Source organism: Quercus lobata, chromosome 11 (genome assembly GCF_001633185.2).
Source record: "Quercus lobata isolate SW786 chromosome 11, ValleyOak3.0 Primary Assembly, whole genome shotgun sequence".
NCBI lineage: Eukaryota > Viridiplantae > Streptophyta > Magnoliopsida > Fagales > Fagaceae > Quercus > Quercus lobata.
In genome coordinates, this window is record NC_044914.1 from 39,117,348 (window position 1) to 39,130,282 (window position 12,935).

At 35.4% G+C, this 12,935-nt stretch overlaps 2 protein-coding genes across 3 annotated transcripts; both read right to left on the reverse strand.

The window, feature by feature from the left end:
• Positions 1 to 2,707: 2,707 nt before the first annotated feature.
• LOC115966832 lies at positions 2,708 to 3,712 on the reverse strand. Its single transcript, XM_031085981.1, has 2 exons — positions 3,434 to 3,712; positions 2,708 to 3,304 (listed from the first exon to the last, which is right to left on the reverse strand). Exons 1-2 carry the CDS (start codon positions 3,710 to 3,712, stop codon positions 2,708 to 2,710), a joined length of 876 nt encoding a protein of 291 aa, XP_030941841.1.
• A 3,605-nt stretch (positions 3,713 to 7,317) lies between these two features.
• On the reverse strand, positions 7,318 to 10,638 carry LOC115969561. Of its 2 annotated transcripts, XM_031089238.1 has the most exons (5): positions 10,352 to 10,638; positions 9,571 to 9,920; positions 8,286 to 8,393; positions 7,868 to 8,190; positions 7,318 to 7,634 (listed from the first exon to the last, which is right to left on the reverse strand). In XM_031089238.1, the coding sequence occupies exons 2-4, from the start codon at positions 9,898 to 9,900 to the stop codon at positions 7,882 to 7,884; spliced, it is 747 nt and encodes a 248-aa protein (XP_030945098.1). In that variant the 5' UTR covers positions 9,901 to 9,920; positions 10,352 to 10,638; the 3' UTR covers positions 7,318 to 7,634; positions 7,868 to 7,881. The 2 variants fall into 2 exon arrangements, with proteins under 2 accessions (XP_030945098.1, XP_030945097.1); XM_031089237.1 differs by lacking the exon at positions 7,318 to 7,634 and having other exon boundaries at positions 7,687 to 8,190.
• Between the last annotated feature and the right edge of the window lie 2,297 nt (positions 10,639 to 12,935).

A 12,935-nucleotide genomic window follows, 5' to 3' on the forward strand; every position in this document is an offset into this window, starting at 1 on the left:
ATGAACGTGGCTCATATATATATATATATATATATATATATATATATATATATATTGTAGTATTGGCTAGATGCCGACCATACATGACTACACTTTTTTGAACCTATGCTATTGTTTAATCCTAGTTGCCATGTACATGCAACACTTTTTATAAAGTAATTTTTTGGTTTCAACAGTTGCCCCCCGTGTGTCATGCAAGAATTAGAATTCTTTGTGTGACACACGTGTCTTGAAATTTCCTTTTTTTTTTTTTTTTGACTTGGACTCCTTCTATTGAATCTGAAGTCCCAATTGGCAGATTGATTTGGCTTTGGCATCTTTTGTCTTGTTATTTTTTTTCTTTGTTTTGGGCATTGATTTGTACTTATGCAAATTTTCTTGCGTGCATAAGATTGATCACTTATTTGGTGGCAAATGGTTTTTTTTTTTTTTTTTTTTGAGGACGTGACTGAACTTAGTAAATAATACTAAGCTGCCTACGTACCCGAAAGGGGATCAAGTCAACACGTAGTTTAGGATAAAGGGGATTTGATTTTGGGAAGGTGTGACTGAACTTAGTAAATGATACTAAGCTGCCTACGTACCCGAAAAGGGATCAAGTCAACACGTAGTTTAGAAGAGGATTTTGTTTTTTGAGGATGTGACTGAACTCAGTAAATGATACCAAGCTGCTTACATACCCGAAAGGGGATCAAGTCAACACGTAGTTCAAGGGGATTTTCAAATGGGAGATTTTTTTTTTTTTTTGAAGATGTGACTAAACTCAGTAAATGATACCAAGTTGCCTACGTACCCGTAAGGGGATCAAGTCAACACGTAATTCCAAAGGGGATTTTTTTTTTGAAGATGTGACTGAACTCAGTAAATGATACCAAGTTGCCTACATACCTGAAAGGGGATAAAGTCAACACGTAGTTCAAGGGAGCAAGTTTTTTTTTTTTTTTTTTTGGTGCCCTAACTTTTGCCTAGGCTGCCTTATAAAAAGGTTTTCAAACTAACGGGCTTTTTTTTTTTTTTTTTTTTTGGGCACCCTAACTTTTGCTTAGACTGCCTTTAAAAAAGGTTTTCCAACCTAGCGGGGTTTTTTTTTTTTTTTTTTTTTTTTTTTTTTTTTTTTTTTTTGTGGAGCTGTTTAATGAACTTCTCATTTACATAAGGGTAAATACATTGTTCCTCACCCTTCTTACTCAGTATCCTTATTTTTTAGATAGATGCATAAGGATGGTTGTTGCTTAAAATTTGGCAACAAGATAATTCACCTCTTCTCCCATGAAAGGATTAGGATCAGTGTACACCATTTTCACATTTCCATCTTCATCGCAAAGTTTAAAGCATTGATGAAATGCAGAACCAATTATGCCATAAGTGTGTACCCAAAGGCGTCCCAACAACACGTTGTAGGAAGTATCGACATCAATTACGTGGAAAATAGCTTTAGAATACAATTCTCCTATTTCCACTTTTAATGAGATGCTTCCCTTGGCTCTTTGTCCAACTTGGTTAAAGCTTTGAATGGTCAAGTTGGATGGGGACAGTTGTTTAGGGTTCATCCCCATTACTTTGAATGTCTTATAAGGGAGAAGATTTACAGTGATCTGTAATCCAATAGGATTCTTGATAACCATACATCTCCAATTGTGCCCTTGACATATAAAAAATGATTCTGAAATTTTTTTCCAAGCTGGAAGTCCTCATCACTAAACATTATGCATGCCAAACATGAAACACATAGTCTAGGTGACAAGGGTTGTGAGGAATTGCCTTCTTTCCCTTTAGAAGCATCATCTTTTGCATTTTGGCTTAATTTTTCCTTCTGTGGTAATGACAAATGTTGGCCTGAAAGCAAAGTTACTTCATCTACCTCGTTCATTGTCATCAATTGAAACCATGCAAGATTGCACAACTTCCTCTTTCATCTCATCCTCAGAATGATTTTGAAGAAATTCCTTAGGAAGATATTCAACTAGAGTTATTGGCATTCTCTCAGATTGAATATATTCTTCTTCCTCTAAACTCATGCTTTTCTTTTGAGTGTTCTTCTTTTTCTTCTTGTTTTTCTTGGAATCCTTCCTTCTGTGGATTTTGACTTCTGGCTTCTCAAAGGGCATAATAATTGGTAATGGCCTTTTAGCCATTTTCTTGGACTGCTTACCAATGTATGTTTGCCATTCTTCTTCATTTCCATCTTTAGAGGAATTTCCCCAAAAGTCTAATTTTGCTTCAGTCATGAGCTCATAAAGACTTGGGAGACTGCTTGACTCGACCTTGACATTAAGAGTCTTTTTGATCTTTTCAACATTATTTCGTTTTGCCCCCAGTGGGCAAGGCAAAGTGGACTTTGGTTCCTCCTCAAGCAAAGAAATGCTATTTGATGCAGCAACTGGTACTCGAGAGGAACTATCTACCTCGATTTCACCATCATTTATCATTTTTTGAATTATATTCTTCAAGATATAGCATTCTGATAGGGGATGGCTAATGATTCGATGGTAGTGGCAATATTTAGGGTCATCTATCTTATCAACTTCAGAAGGTCTTTTAGGCTCAGGGAGTTGTATTGCTTTTTCTTTCACCAACTCGTTAAAAATCCCTTCCACATCATCATCATGGAATGAGTATTTCATCTTCTTTTTCTCTTCAAGAGTGAGATTTTTCGAACCTTCCTTTCCTTTCCCATTTTGCCTTCCATTATTGACAAAGGTAGCCATTACTTCTCCATTATTTCAGGGCTTTTTCCTTCTGTATTTTTTTCTTGCCCCCTTTGCATGGTACTCTTTTGTCGGGCAATTTGTCTTTCAACATTGCTCACCTTAGAGACCAATGCATCAAAACTTTGAGGTTCTACAGTCCCTATGGAAGTGGCAATCTCTGGTAAGAGATTGTTTGAACACATTTGTACTGCAGATTGTTCAGTCAACTTTTCAGAACATTGGAGATTTAGGCTTCTCCATCTTGTAATGAAGTCATTGAAACTTTCATTTGACTTTTGTCGAGCATTGGCTAAATCAATGATTGAAACTTTCTTCTTTGAACTCACAAATTGGGCAAGAAAAGCCCTTTGTAAATCGTCCCACGTGTGAATTGACCCTGGTTGTAATTGGGTGTACCAAGTGAATGCAGAACCCTTGAGAGATTGTACGAACTGCCTTATCAACAAGGCATCTGTCAAAGTAGATTCTCCACAAGCCGAATAGAAATGTGCCAAATGTTCTTGAGGGGAACCGGTCAAACCATCAAATTTCTCAAAGTTTGGTTTTTGATAACCGGTTGGGAATGGAACAGTATCATAATGAATTGGATAAGGCTTTCAACAACCACGAACGGGTAAATTTATAGATGCCTAAAATTCTTTGATTCCCTCAGCAATGAGTGTCTTTAATTCATCTTGTGTTATAGGACTAGATGATGTGTGCCCTTCTTCGGCTATAGGCACATGAGTTCGAGCAGATGTACTTGCTTGAGACGCTACTTGGGCTACCAAGGCTGCTATTTCGACATCTTTTTCAATGAGTTTCCTTTGCAACTCTTGAAGTTGCTCTTCTAAATTTGTGGTGCTAGTTACTAGAACCGGCATGTCTTCAGAATCACTTTCATCTGAAATCTTTAACACTTTGCAAAATTGGTCCATTAGAATTTCTGGAAAGTCTTCTTCTTGAAAAACAGACTCTGAATCTCCGTATAGTGGACTATGAAAATCACATTGTGTTTCCATAGTATTGGAAGAAGTGATGGAAGTTGAAGAATCATCGATGATGGATTAGGACATGAGGCGGGCTCTAGAGCGTGTGATAGGACCTGAGTAAGGCCTTGATGACTTATTAACCTCTTCACAAATCTCTGCCACATTTTTGTGCTTTGAACTTGTCCCTAATCCAAAATTTTCTTCTTTTGCCAACAAATAGCCTGAGAAGAATGCCCATTTTTGAACCTCTAAGTTTAACTTGGCACTTTTTGATTGTTAAGCACAAAGAGCCGTTAACGGAAAGTGATCAAATAATTCAGAAGTTTGGCTTTCTTCACTCCTTACATTTTTTCTAGGACCTTGCTTGGTTGGTGGCAATGTTTCAATGGAGGCATCAATGTCCATGTCTACTTCTTTTCCCTTGACAACAGGATCACTCTTTGGTGAAGTTAATTCAAGAATGCGAGGCCGCATTGCCTTTGGTCGAGGAGTCACCTTTTGCTTTAGTGATTCCTTCTTTGAAATCTTGATAGATTTCTTAGTGACCCTAACCTTTGGGGCTTCAGGATGACTAGCTTCCCTTTCTTCAGTTGAAGTCATCATTATCGACTCGGTTGTTCCCAATGTGATTGGGATGGAGCCAATCATTATTTGAATGGGAAGAAGCCTTGGGGCCATACCCATGGCATTAAGGTCATTCACATTTGAAACCTCGGTTTGGGATTTCTTAGATTTAGCACTTTTCCTTGCCCTCCTCTTCTTTGAAGTCTTTGAAGTTGATGAAACTTGGATGTTGGTCACATGTTCATCATTAGGTACCTCTAGCTTGATGGAAGGGAGACCAAGGGTGAATGTCATGCGACAACCATTTGCTCCTTGTGCAGTTGTGGGAAGCTTGTGAAAGTAAACAATCACTTGAGGAGCCATTGGTATACCTATTTACAACACAAAAATTGATGTATAAGAAACATAGTTGGAGATGAAAAGGAGAATGGGTCCCACTGGGCGTGCCAAAAATTATGTTGACGAAAATTGTTAACCAATGTTTAACAATAATTGTTAATTTATGTTTAACGAACGTTGTCATCTTATGTTTTAACAAACGTCGTCAAATTATGTTTAACAAATATTGTCAAATTAGTCAAATTCATCAAACATAATTTCACCCATAGGCCTTTTCGCATATGGGTTTTATTGATGTGAGTTGTACCCATTCAAGATAATGTATCTCTTAATTACAATCCCTTGTTTCAAGGGAAGACCTTTTGATTCTAATCATGTCATCTTTATTTATTTGTGTGTTCAAGAGGACATATGTCTTTATTCATTTGTGGTTGCACCTAATAATTTATTTAGGTTGCCTACGTACCCTTGGCGGGGATCAAGCCGCTTCGTAGTTCTTAATTTGAGGTTTTAGCTTCAAAGTTTCAAATATGGTTTTGTTCCCATTTTAAATGATGGATCTTTAAGTCAATACTTTGGCTTTTAATTAAGTATTGGGTGAGATAATTGGTTTTAATCTCAAGGATAAGTCGATGACCATGTTTTTATGGAAATTGAATCAAGGATAATATTTTGATTGAAGTTTCCAAATTTAATTAATGGAAAGAAAATTCCTTTGAAGCAATTATTATTTTTTATGAACATTGAGAATTAGAAAATTTCCTTTAAGAAATAAGAATTACTAACTTTGATCTTGTTTAAAGAATTAATAATCCTAAAGAATTAGTCACAATTAATTTGGTAGAGTTAATGCCTCCATTAATTTGATGATGGAGTCAAGAATTCCATTAAAATGGTAGAGTCAAGGACTCCAATTATATGGTAGAGTCAAAGACTCCAATTTTGGGGTAAAGTCAAAGACTCCAATTAAGAGGTTGAGTCAAAGACTCCGATAAAGAGGTAGAGTCAAGGACTCCAATTTTGGGGTAGAGTTAAGGACTCCAATAATGGGGTAAAGTCAAGGACTTCAATTTTGGGGTAGAGTCAAGGACTCTAATAATGGGGTAGAGTCAAGGACTCTACTTTTAAGAGTAAAGACATTACAACACAAATTGAGAGAAATTTTATTTGGTAATTTTCAAATAAGATTTAAGAGTCGGGGACTCTTGTATAAAGCTTCATGTATGGAGTTAGGAACTCCTCATGAAACCCAACCCTATTTGTTTTCCCAAACAAAAATTATTTGAAGAAGGTTGAGAGAAAGATTTTGGTAGTGAGAGAATTTTTATTTAGTAATGTACAAATAGGAGTTATGAGTCAAGGACTCATATTTAAAGCTTCATGTATAGAGTTAGGAACTCCTCATGAAACCCGATCCTATTTGCATTACTAAGCAAAAATTCAAGTTTGAGAATGAGGGAGGAAGAGATTTAGAGAAGAAAGGGACTGATGTAAAATCCCATATACGAATCTATGCTGCGTATTTCTCCTCTGCTTGATGTTGCTATCTCTGTCTGTGCCTCTCTTTTTTTGCCTTCTCTCTATGTCTTTGCCGTGTGTGTGTGCACTTGCTCTCTTTTTGTGTCTCTGCTTTCTTTCCTTTTTCTACCCTTTTTTTTCTCTTGCGTGCCTCCCTCTATTTATAGAGAGATTCCAAAGAAGTTGCTCCCTTATTTTTCTCTTACCAGATCAGATCGTGGAGCAGTTTTTGTCAGTTTTTTCCTCCACAACTCCTAATTTCATGTTGAGCCGTGACCCATTTTTCAGCTTCTTTTCTCTTTTTATTTGTTCCGTTGCTTTTTAAACTCCCCCTTTTTAGCTTGTGACACCCCACTTTTCAACTTTTCAGGCCCACTTTCACCAAACCGTGTGTCTTACTTTCTGGTGATGCCACTTCCTTATTCACTTTTCAGCTTTTGTTTTACTTGATTTGTGTCTATCTTTTGCTTTTGTACTAGGCAGCAGGCTATGAACGTGGCTCATATATATATATATATATATATATATATATATTTTGTAGTATTGGCTAGATGCCGACCGTACATGACCACACTTTTTGAACCTATGCTATTGTTTAATCCTAATTGCCATGTACATCCAAAAGTTTGAAAACGGGAGTATATTTTTAAATAGTTTCAGATAATGAACAATTTATTAGAAAGTTTGTGAAAAATAGATAAAACTCCATTTTGACCCTCGATAAAGTTTAAATCACCTATCTCTAACTATCCAATTATCAATAATAAAAAATACACACAAGTTTGTTTAGCCGTTAGAAATTTTATTTTGGCATGGGTCATTCATTTTTCTATTTCCCTCGTCTTAACTTCTTTTTAAAATTTTCTAAACTCTCTTTGTTTTGAATCCCACGTAAACGTTGACATGAATATCAGTCACGATCTTTTGATTTGAGCCATTAACTCCATGGGTTTTTAATTATTTGTGAAAAATTAAACTTTATGTTAATATTTTCCATTAAAACCTACAAATTTAGTTTACCTTACCATATTGTATTTGTTAATAATTCTTTTAGAAGTTATTATCATGTGCATATTACGTGAATAATTTCGTTTTACCAGTTGAAAATACTAATGGAATATTAGATTTGCTTTCAATCTATGATATATTTGGAACGAAAGGAGATAACGTAAATTCCAATAGAATGTTTGATTTACTACAAACCAATGGTGCGTTATGGAGATTGCTGTAAGACTTCACTATATGATGAGTCCATGTTCATGTTTTGATGCTTGCAAGGCCCAAGTGATGCAAATGGGTTGTTCTGTGCTCTCACCATGAAACTTGTGGTGGTGGCCTAGACAGGGAGTACATGCACCCTGGGACTAGAATGGTTTAGTATCATATTGATATTCTGTTCTTTGTCTTTGGGGCACTTTCAGCATCTGAGTAATCACAAGTAACACAACAATGCAGGATCATATTGTGGTCAACTAAGGTAACAAGACCCCAAAGCTTGAAAACCACCATTAACCCGCATTGCTTGTACAAACTATGAAGACAAGGTCATGGAGAGAATCAAAGTGGTTATTACTTATTTATCAAACCAATGTCACATGGAGAACTTCAAAAATAAATGTCAAAATCGCATTGCTTTAGGGAGCAGATGAATGAATTTTACTTGTACATAGAATAAGCATTGGCCAAATTTAGCTCACTAGTTAATAGTACAAGTTATAAATTCATTAATCGAAATCATCATAGATAATGATTGTTACATATTACCTGGACATACAAACTTAAAAGAGCTGGTCGAATGGGCTAGTGATTGAATCACGAAGATCGGAGAACACACCATAGAGGGAGTACTGCCGAAGATTTTTCACCTCATACCATGAATTAAGTGCACGAAGATTCTTATCTGTACCAGAAAATGCCACTTGTATGCTTAAATTGCAATCAACAGACCCACCTCTGTTTTTACACTTAGAGTTTGGTACTGCACAGTATTTATTTTCAAGGCAGACAAGAGATTCCCCTTGGCACGCATTGCATCCAAAGTTATTCCAAAACATATTTTGAAGAGTACCCTTCTGGAATTCAAGGACCTGTATGACAATTTAAATAAAATTTTCATGCTATTCCAAGAGAGGATGAGAGATAAAGAAGGAAAAAATTTCATGCAAAATGTTATTGAGTTTACCAAAGTGAAACTAGTTATGGTATTACTGGAGTCAGAAACCAATATTGGGTTTGATCTTGCTGCATACTTGTGTCCAGCAAATGCTACCATATGCCCACCAAACGCAACCTGGGAAACCACGGTAAATTATTCGATGTATGAACAATTATGTCATTCAAATCATAATTGACTTGTCAACTGGTCACAAGTTGAGATTTACCAAGAAAATTTCTTCCACTCAGGCATAGATTGACACCACAGAGTTTGTAAGAGAATGGTACAGTTAAGACTGTTAAAATTAAGACCAACAGAACAAATATATTCGTTGTTTAATGATAAATGCATAAAGCCATAAAGAAAGAAAGGAAAGAGAATCGTTTCTTGATATTGAAAAAGACATGGAGGTGGAAAATGGTTGGGGAACAAGTAATGATATTTCTGAAGAGAGCATTCAAATTGATAGGTATGAAGTTAACTAGTGTATGGAAATCAAAGAGAAAGGCAAGTCATCAAATTGATATAGTCTCTTCAGTGACAGTGTAAGATGAAATCAATGAAAAAAAAATTCAAAGTTTGTGAATTCAAATATTAAGGGGTCTTCTGATCATCTAATGTATGCTTTGAGATAAAGTACAATGCTGATTATATGATAAGCAAAAAATTGAACATTTTGTGTTGACCATATTCTTTTATTGCCTATACAACTGCCCTTGCCTAAGCACCATTACTGTATTTTTGTTTCAATATTACAATATTGCTGCTATCAATGTGTTCCCCTGTGAGCAATGGCTAAAGAAAACCATGCCTGAGGACAAATTCTGACATGAACGACGATTTACATATAGCTCCAATGAAGTGTTAATCAAATCCAAAAATCCACTCATGGATGAAAATGAATATGTCACTATTGGGAACGAGTTAAAACTCTTGCAGTGAGTTATATTTGTTGGTGACTTCAAGAGTTGGATACTTCAATTTTAAAATGGCTTAAATTGAGTACTTCAATGATGTTTACAGTTCCATATATGAAATACCTTTGTGGTATGGTTTTGGCAAATCAGTTCATCTATAACCTCAACATCAAGAGTACATATATAATATGTCTGATATCAGGTATGTCCTAAAGCCATCCCAAGAGAAGATATAATCAAGGTGAAGAAAGAAACAAATGGAGAAACACCATAAAGAGCCAATTGAGAACTCTTATGCATAGTCATTGAAGAAAGTATAAGTCACATGTAATTCAGAGAATCTTATAGCAAAAGAAATCATAGAAAATTTTCCAAGTGACACAAGAACTACATACCGGATCGAATGAGCTGCTATTAATGGTAAGTAGAGAGATCTGATCAACCTTGGGCCTAAATAGAGCAAGTTGAGACTGTTTGCTTTGGAGGGCAAGACGCTGATCACAAGGAGACAATTGAGTGTTATTGAAAGTGAAGGACTCTTTGCTTGAAAATGCAAGACCAAAGGTAAATCCATCCAATCTTTGAATGCGTGCATCAGAGCAGGGACTAAAGATATTGTTTTTATCAGCTCCATCTGCAACCAACATCATCATCATAATAGCAACCATCATCTGGATCACCAAGGTCATTGACCTCATGATTATCCCACCTTCACCTCTCTTCATCTTCTTCAATCCAATAGCAGCTACAACAATAAAAGGGAAAAATCACTTAAATTTTTTGCAATATCAGAAATGGATTCTTTGGAAACTCTAAGCAATGAATAGAACTGTACAAGTTTCCAAATGATGAAAGCAAGGCAAAATGGCAAGCCTCATTTTTGCATTCTTAACAAACTTAGCTAAGAAAACCAAACAAGAAAAAAGACAAGGCCTTGAACTCAGAAGATTTGCATCAACAGAAGCAACTTGATAAATTTAAAGATCCAACAGATCAACATATGAATATAATTAAAACATACAATCCAATGTGACGTAAATACCAAAAAATAACATCAATTCGAATCCAAGACAAGCCACAAAAACCAAAGAAGAAACCTAATTGAAAAATAGACAATGGTTTCAATCAAAGTATAAACCAAAATTTGAAGGGGGAAAAAAAAAAAACAGAACGTACCAGATTAAGAACAAGCTTCAAGGCAAGATTTTTAATTGAATCAACCCTCTTTCAAAGCTCAAAAAGTTTCATTAGAACCAGTCTTCTATGACTTTTATGTGAAATTCATCAATTATTCAACGATTAAACGTAAAAGGTATGAAATTTGATGAATCCCAAATGAAAATTTATTGTTTTTAATCTCATTAGCAATATTTAAGGTTAATCTAAAATATTTGGCAGCTCTTTGTTTTTGATTACCTAGGAAGTAGGAACAATTCAAGGAAACTTACCCAAGAGGCGCGAAACGGTTGGATCTTGTCCCATAAACGGTTATAGAAGTTGATGTGTCGCATTGGAAAAAAAAAAAAAAATTTTAAATAATACAAATTTTTTTTTTATATCGAAAATACTAAAGTTACAAACATTTTTACAAAAAATATTTACAAACTACATATGTGGTTACGGTGAGTGGTTATAACTTATTAGTAAGTGAATAATTAACGGTAGTGACGAGTCTATATAAGAATTAGTAAAAACTTAGCATAATGTTGAGGTCTAAAAAGGATCATAGTGAAGGAAGCCCAAAAGAATGAGTCAAGCCCAAAAGAAAAAATCAAGCTGAGCCCAAAGTAGCAGATGCAGGAGACCCATGAAGGAATAAAAAGGCCCGGGGATCTTGAAGCCCAGACGAAGCAGCATCCAAAAGAAAGAGAACCACGGCAAGGGATAAGAAGTAAGGATTCTCAGGAACCATCAAAAGGCGCGGATCCTTTCAGGCACAAAGACAAAGGAAGACTATGACAGCTCGAAAAAAAAAAGACAGAAGAAGAAAACAAGAAACAAAAGTAAAAGAACGCAAGCGCCAATAGAACCCAGCGACCTCTCATGGCACAGACAGAAAAAGCCTCGAGGAACCAGAATAGGGAAGCACAAAAAAAAGAATGATAACAAGCGGCTTTCAAGTTGGCAGAACAGGATTCCGCCCAGATGGGAAAGAAAAGGGAAAAGTGGAAGATGCCAAAAACGGGGATGCCGAGAAGGGCATACCTCAGCACATCCCAAAGAAGATGGCCAACCAGGAACTTTCAAAAGAATCAGAGCTGAAAGAAGGAAAGAATGAGAAAAAACGGAAATGGGACTTACCGAGTGATGGGTACAGGATGTGCTCTGTTTGCAAAATGGTAAAACAGGGGAACCAACGGTTCCTCGGGAAGACCAAAAACTCCATTATAAAAGGAAGGGATGGGTTGCGAAGAAAGAGCAGCGAAAAAAGGGAGAAACACAAAAAAGAAGAGATTTTCTAGAAAAACTATCAGTAAATCTGTGGTGAAGAGAAAGAAAAACACCAAGGGAAAAACAAATATTGCTTCCTGGTATCCTGTAAAAGCCACTATTGCAAATACTCGGATTCAAAGAGAATCAAATTTCGCAGGTTTTGAAGGCTGAAATAGCCACTCAAGATTGTAATTTTTAAGCTTGATTGAACCTTGTATCACGTCATAGTGAGCTTTCTGTAATTTAACAGACAATGTATTAATGAAATATGCTTCATATTTCCCAGGATCCCCTCAGCATTAATTTTTTATCGCTTTGCTAATCCTGTTTCTTTCCTTCTGAATTTACCTTGTTGATTTTTTTTTTTTGGCATTCTTTGATACGAATATCCTTGCTTGTCATTTTTTTATATTGTCAGGAGCATCCCCTGTATACCACTTGATTCTTAAACAGCTCGTTAGCTGCGGTGAGTCAAGGCCCGGTTCACCAAACCTTTTATTTAGGCCCGGGATCCTTGGGCCTGAGTGTCACAAAAAAGCACTCTCACACATAACAACCGTTTGTAAAAATGTTTTAAAATAGGTAAATAATAGAGTAAGAGAGATGACATTCAAATCACAAACACATGACACTTCAAAAAAATACCATTATTGTAGGTTATCATTTAAAGTTTAAACCTCAATTACAATCATGGTTTTAAAGTCTGGCTAAGGAAAAAAATACTAAGATTTAGAAAAATATATATGAGTGTGTGTTTTGTTGGGCATAAAGAGATTTGACCATGAATATGAAATTTGTGACCAATCGGAGAGGATAAATTGCATAAATATTATAATTTATTAAAGTTGCATTTTTGGTGGAGGCATCTATTAGTATTACTATTATATCTAACTCAAGGAAAGAAGAAAAGAGACCATATTTTATTTCAGTAAATCCTACTCGCAAGTCGCATGGTATAGGTGATGTGGTAATCACACCAAGAAAAATAATTAATCTAATACAAAAATTACTATTCTAAAAAAATCCAATACAAAAATATAGTATAAACTAAAAAAGTCAAGGAAAATGTTAATATTTATATTGAGAAGTGATGATACGTATTGTGTGTGTAAGGGACAAATAATGCCACGCAAACTGAAATCGTATTTTCAAGGTGTAACAAGAATTAACCTAATTTGGATGGCTTATTCAAAAAAAAAAAAAAAGAAACTTAAATTGGATGAGTTGCTTTTACTGGTTTGGACTAATAATTTTCTTAAAATTGTACCTATTTTCATATAAGAAAAATAAAATTATACCTAGGCATTAAATTGTGGGTTGTCATCAT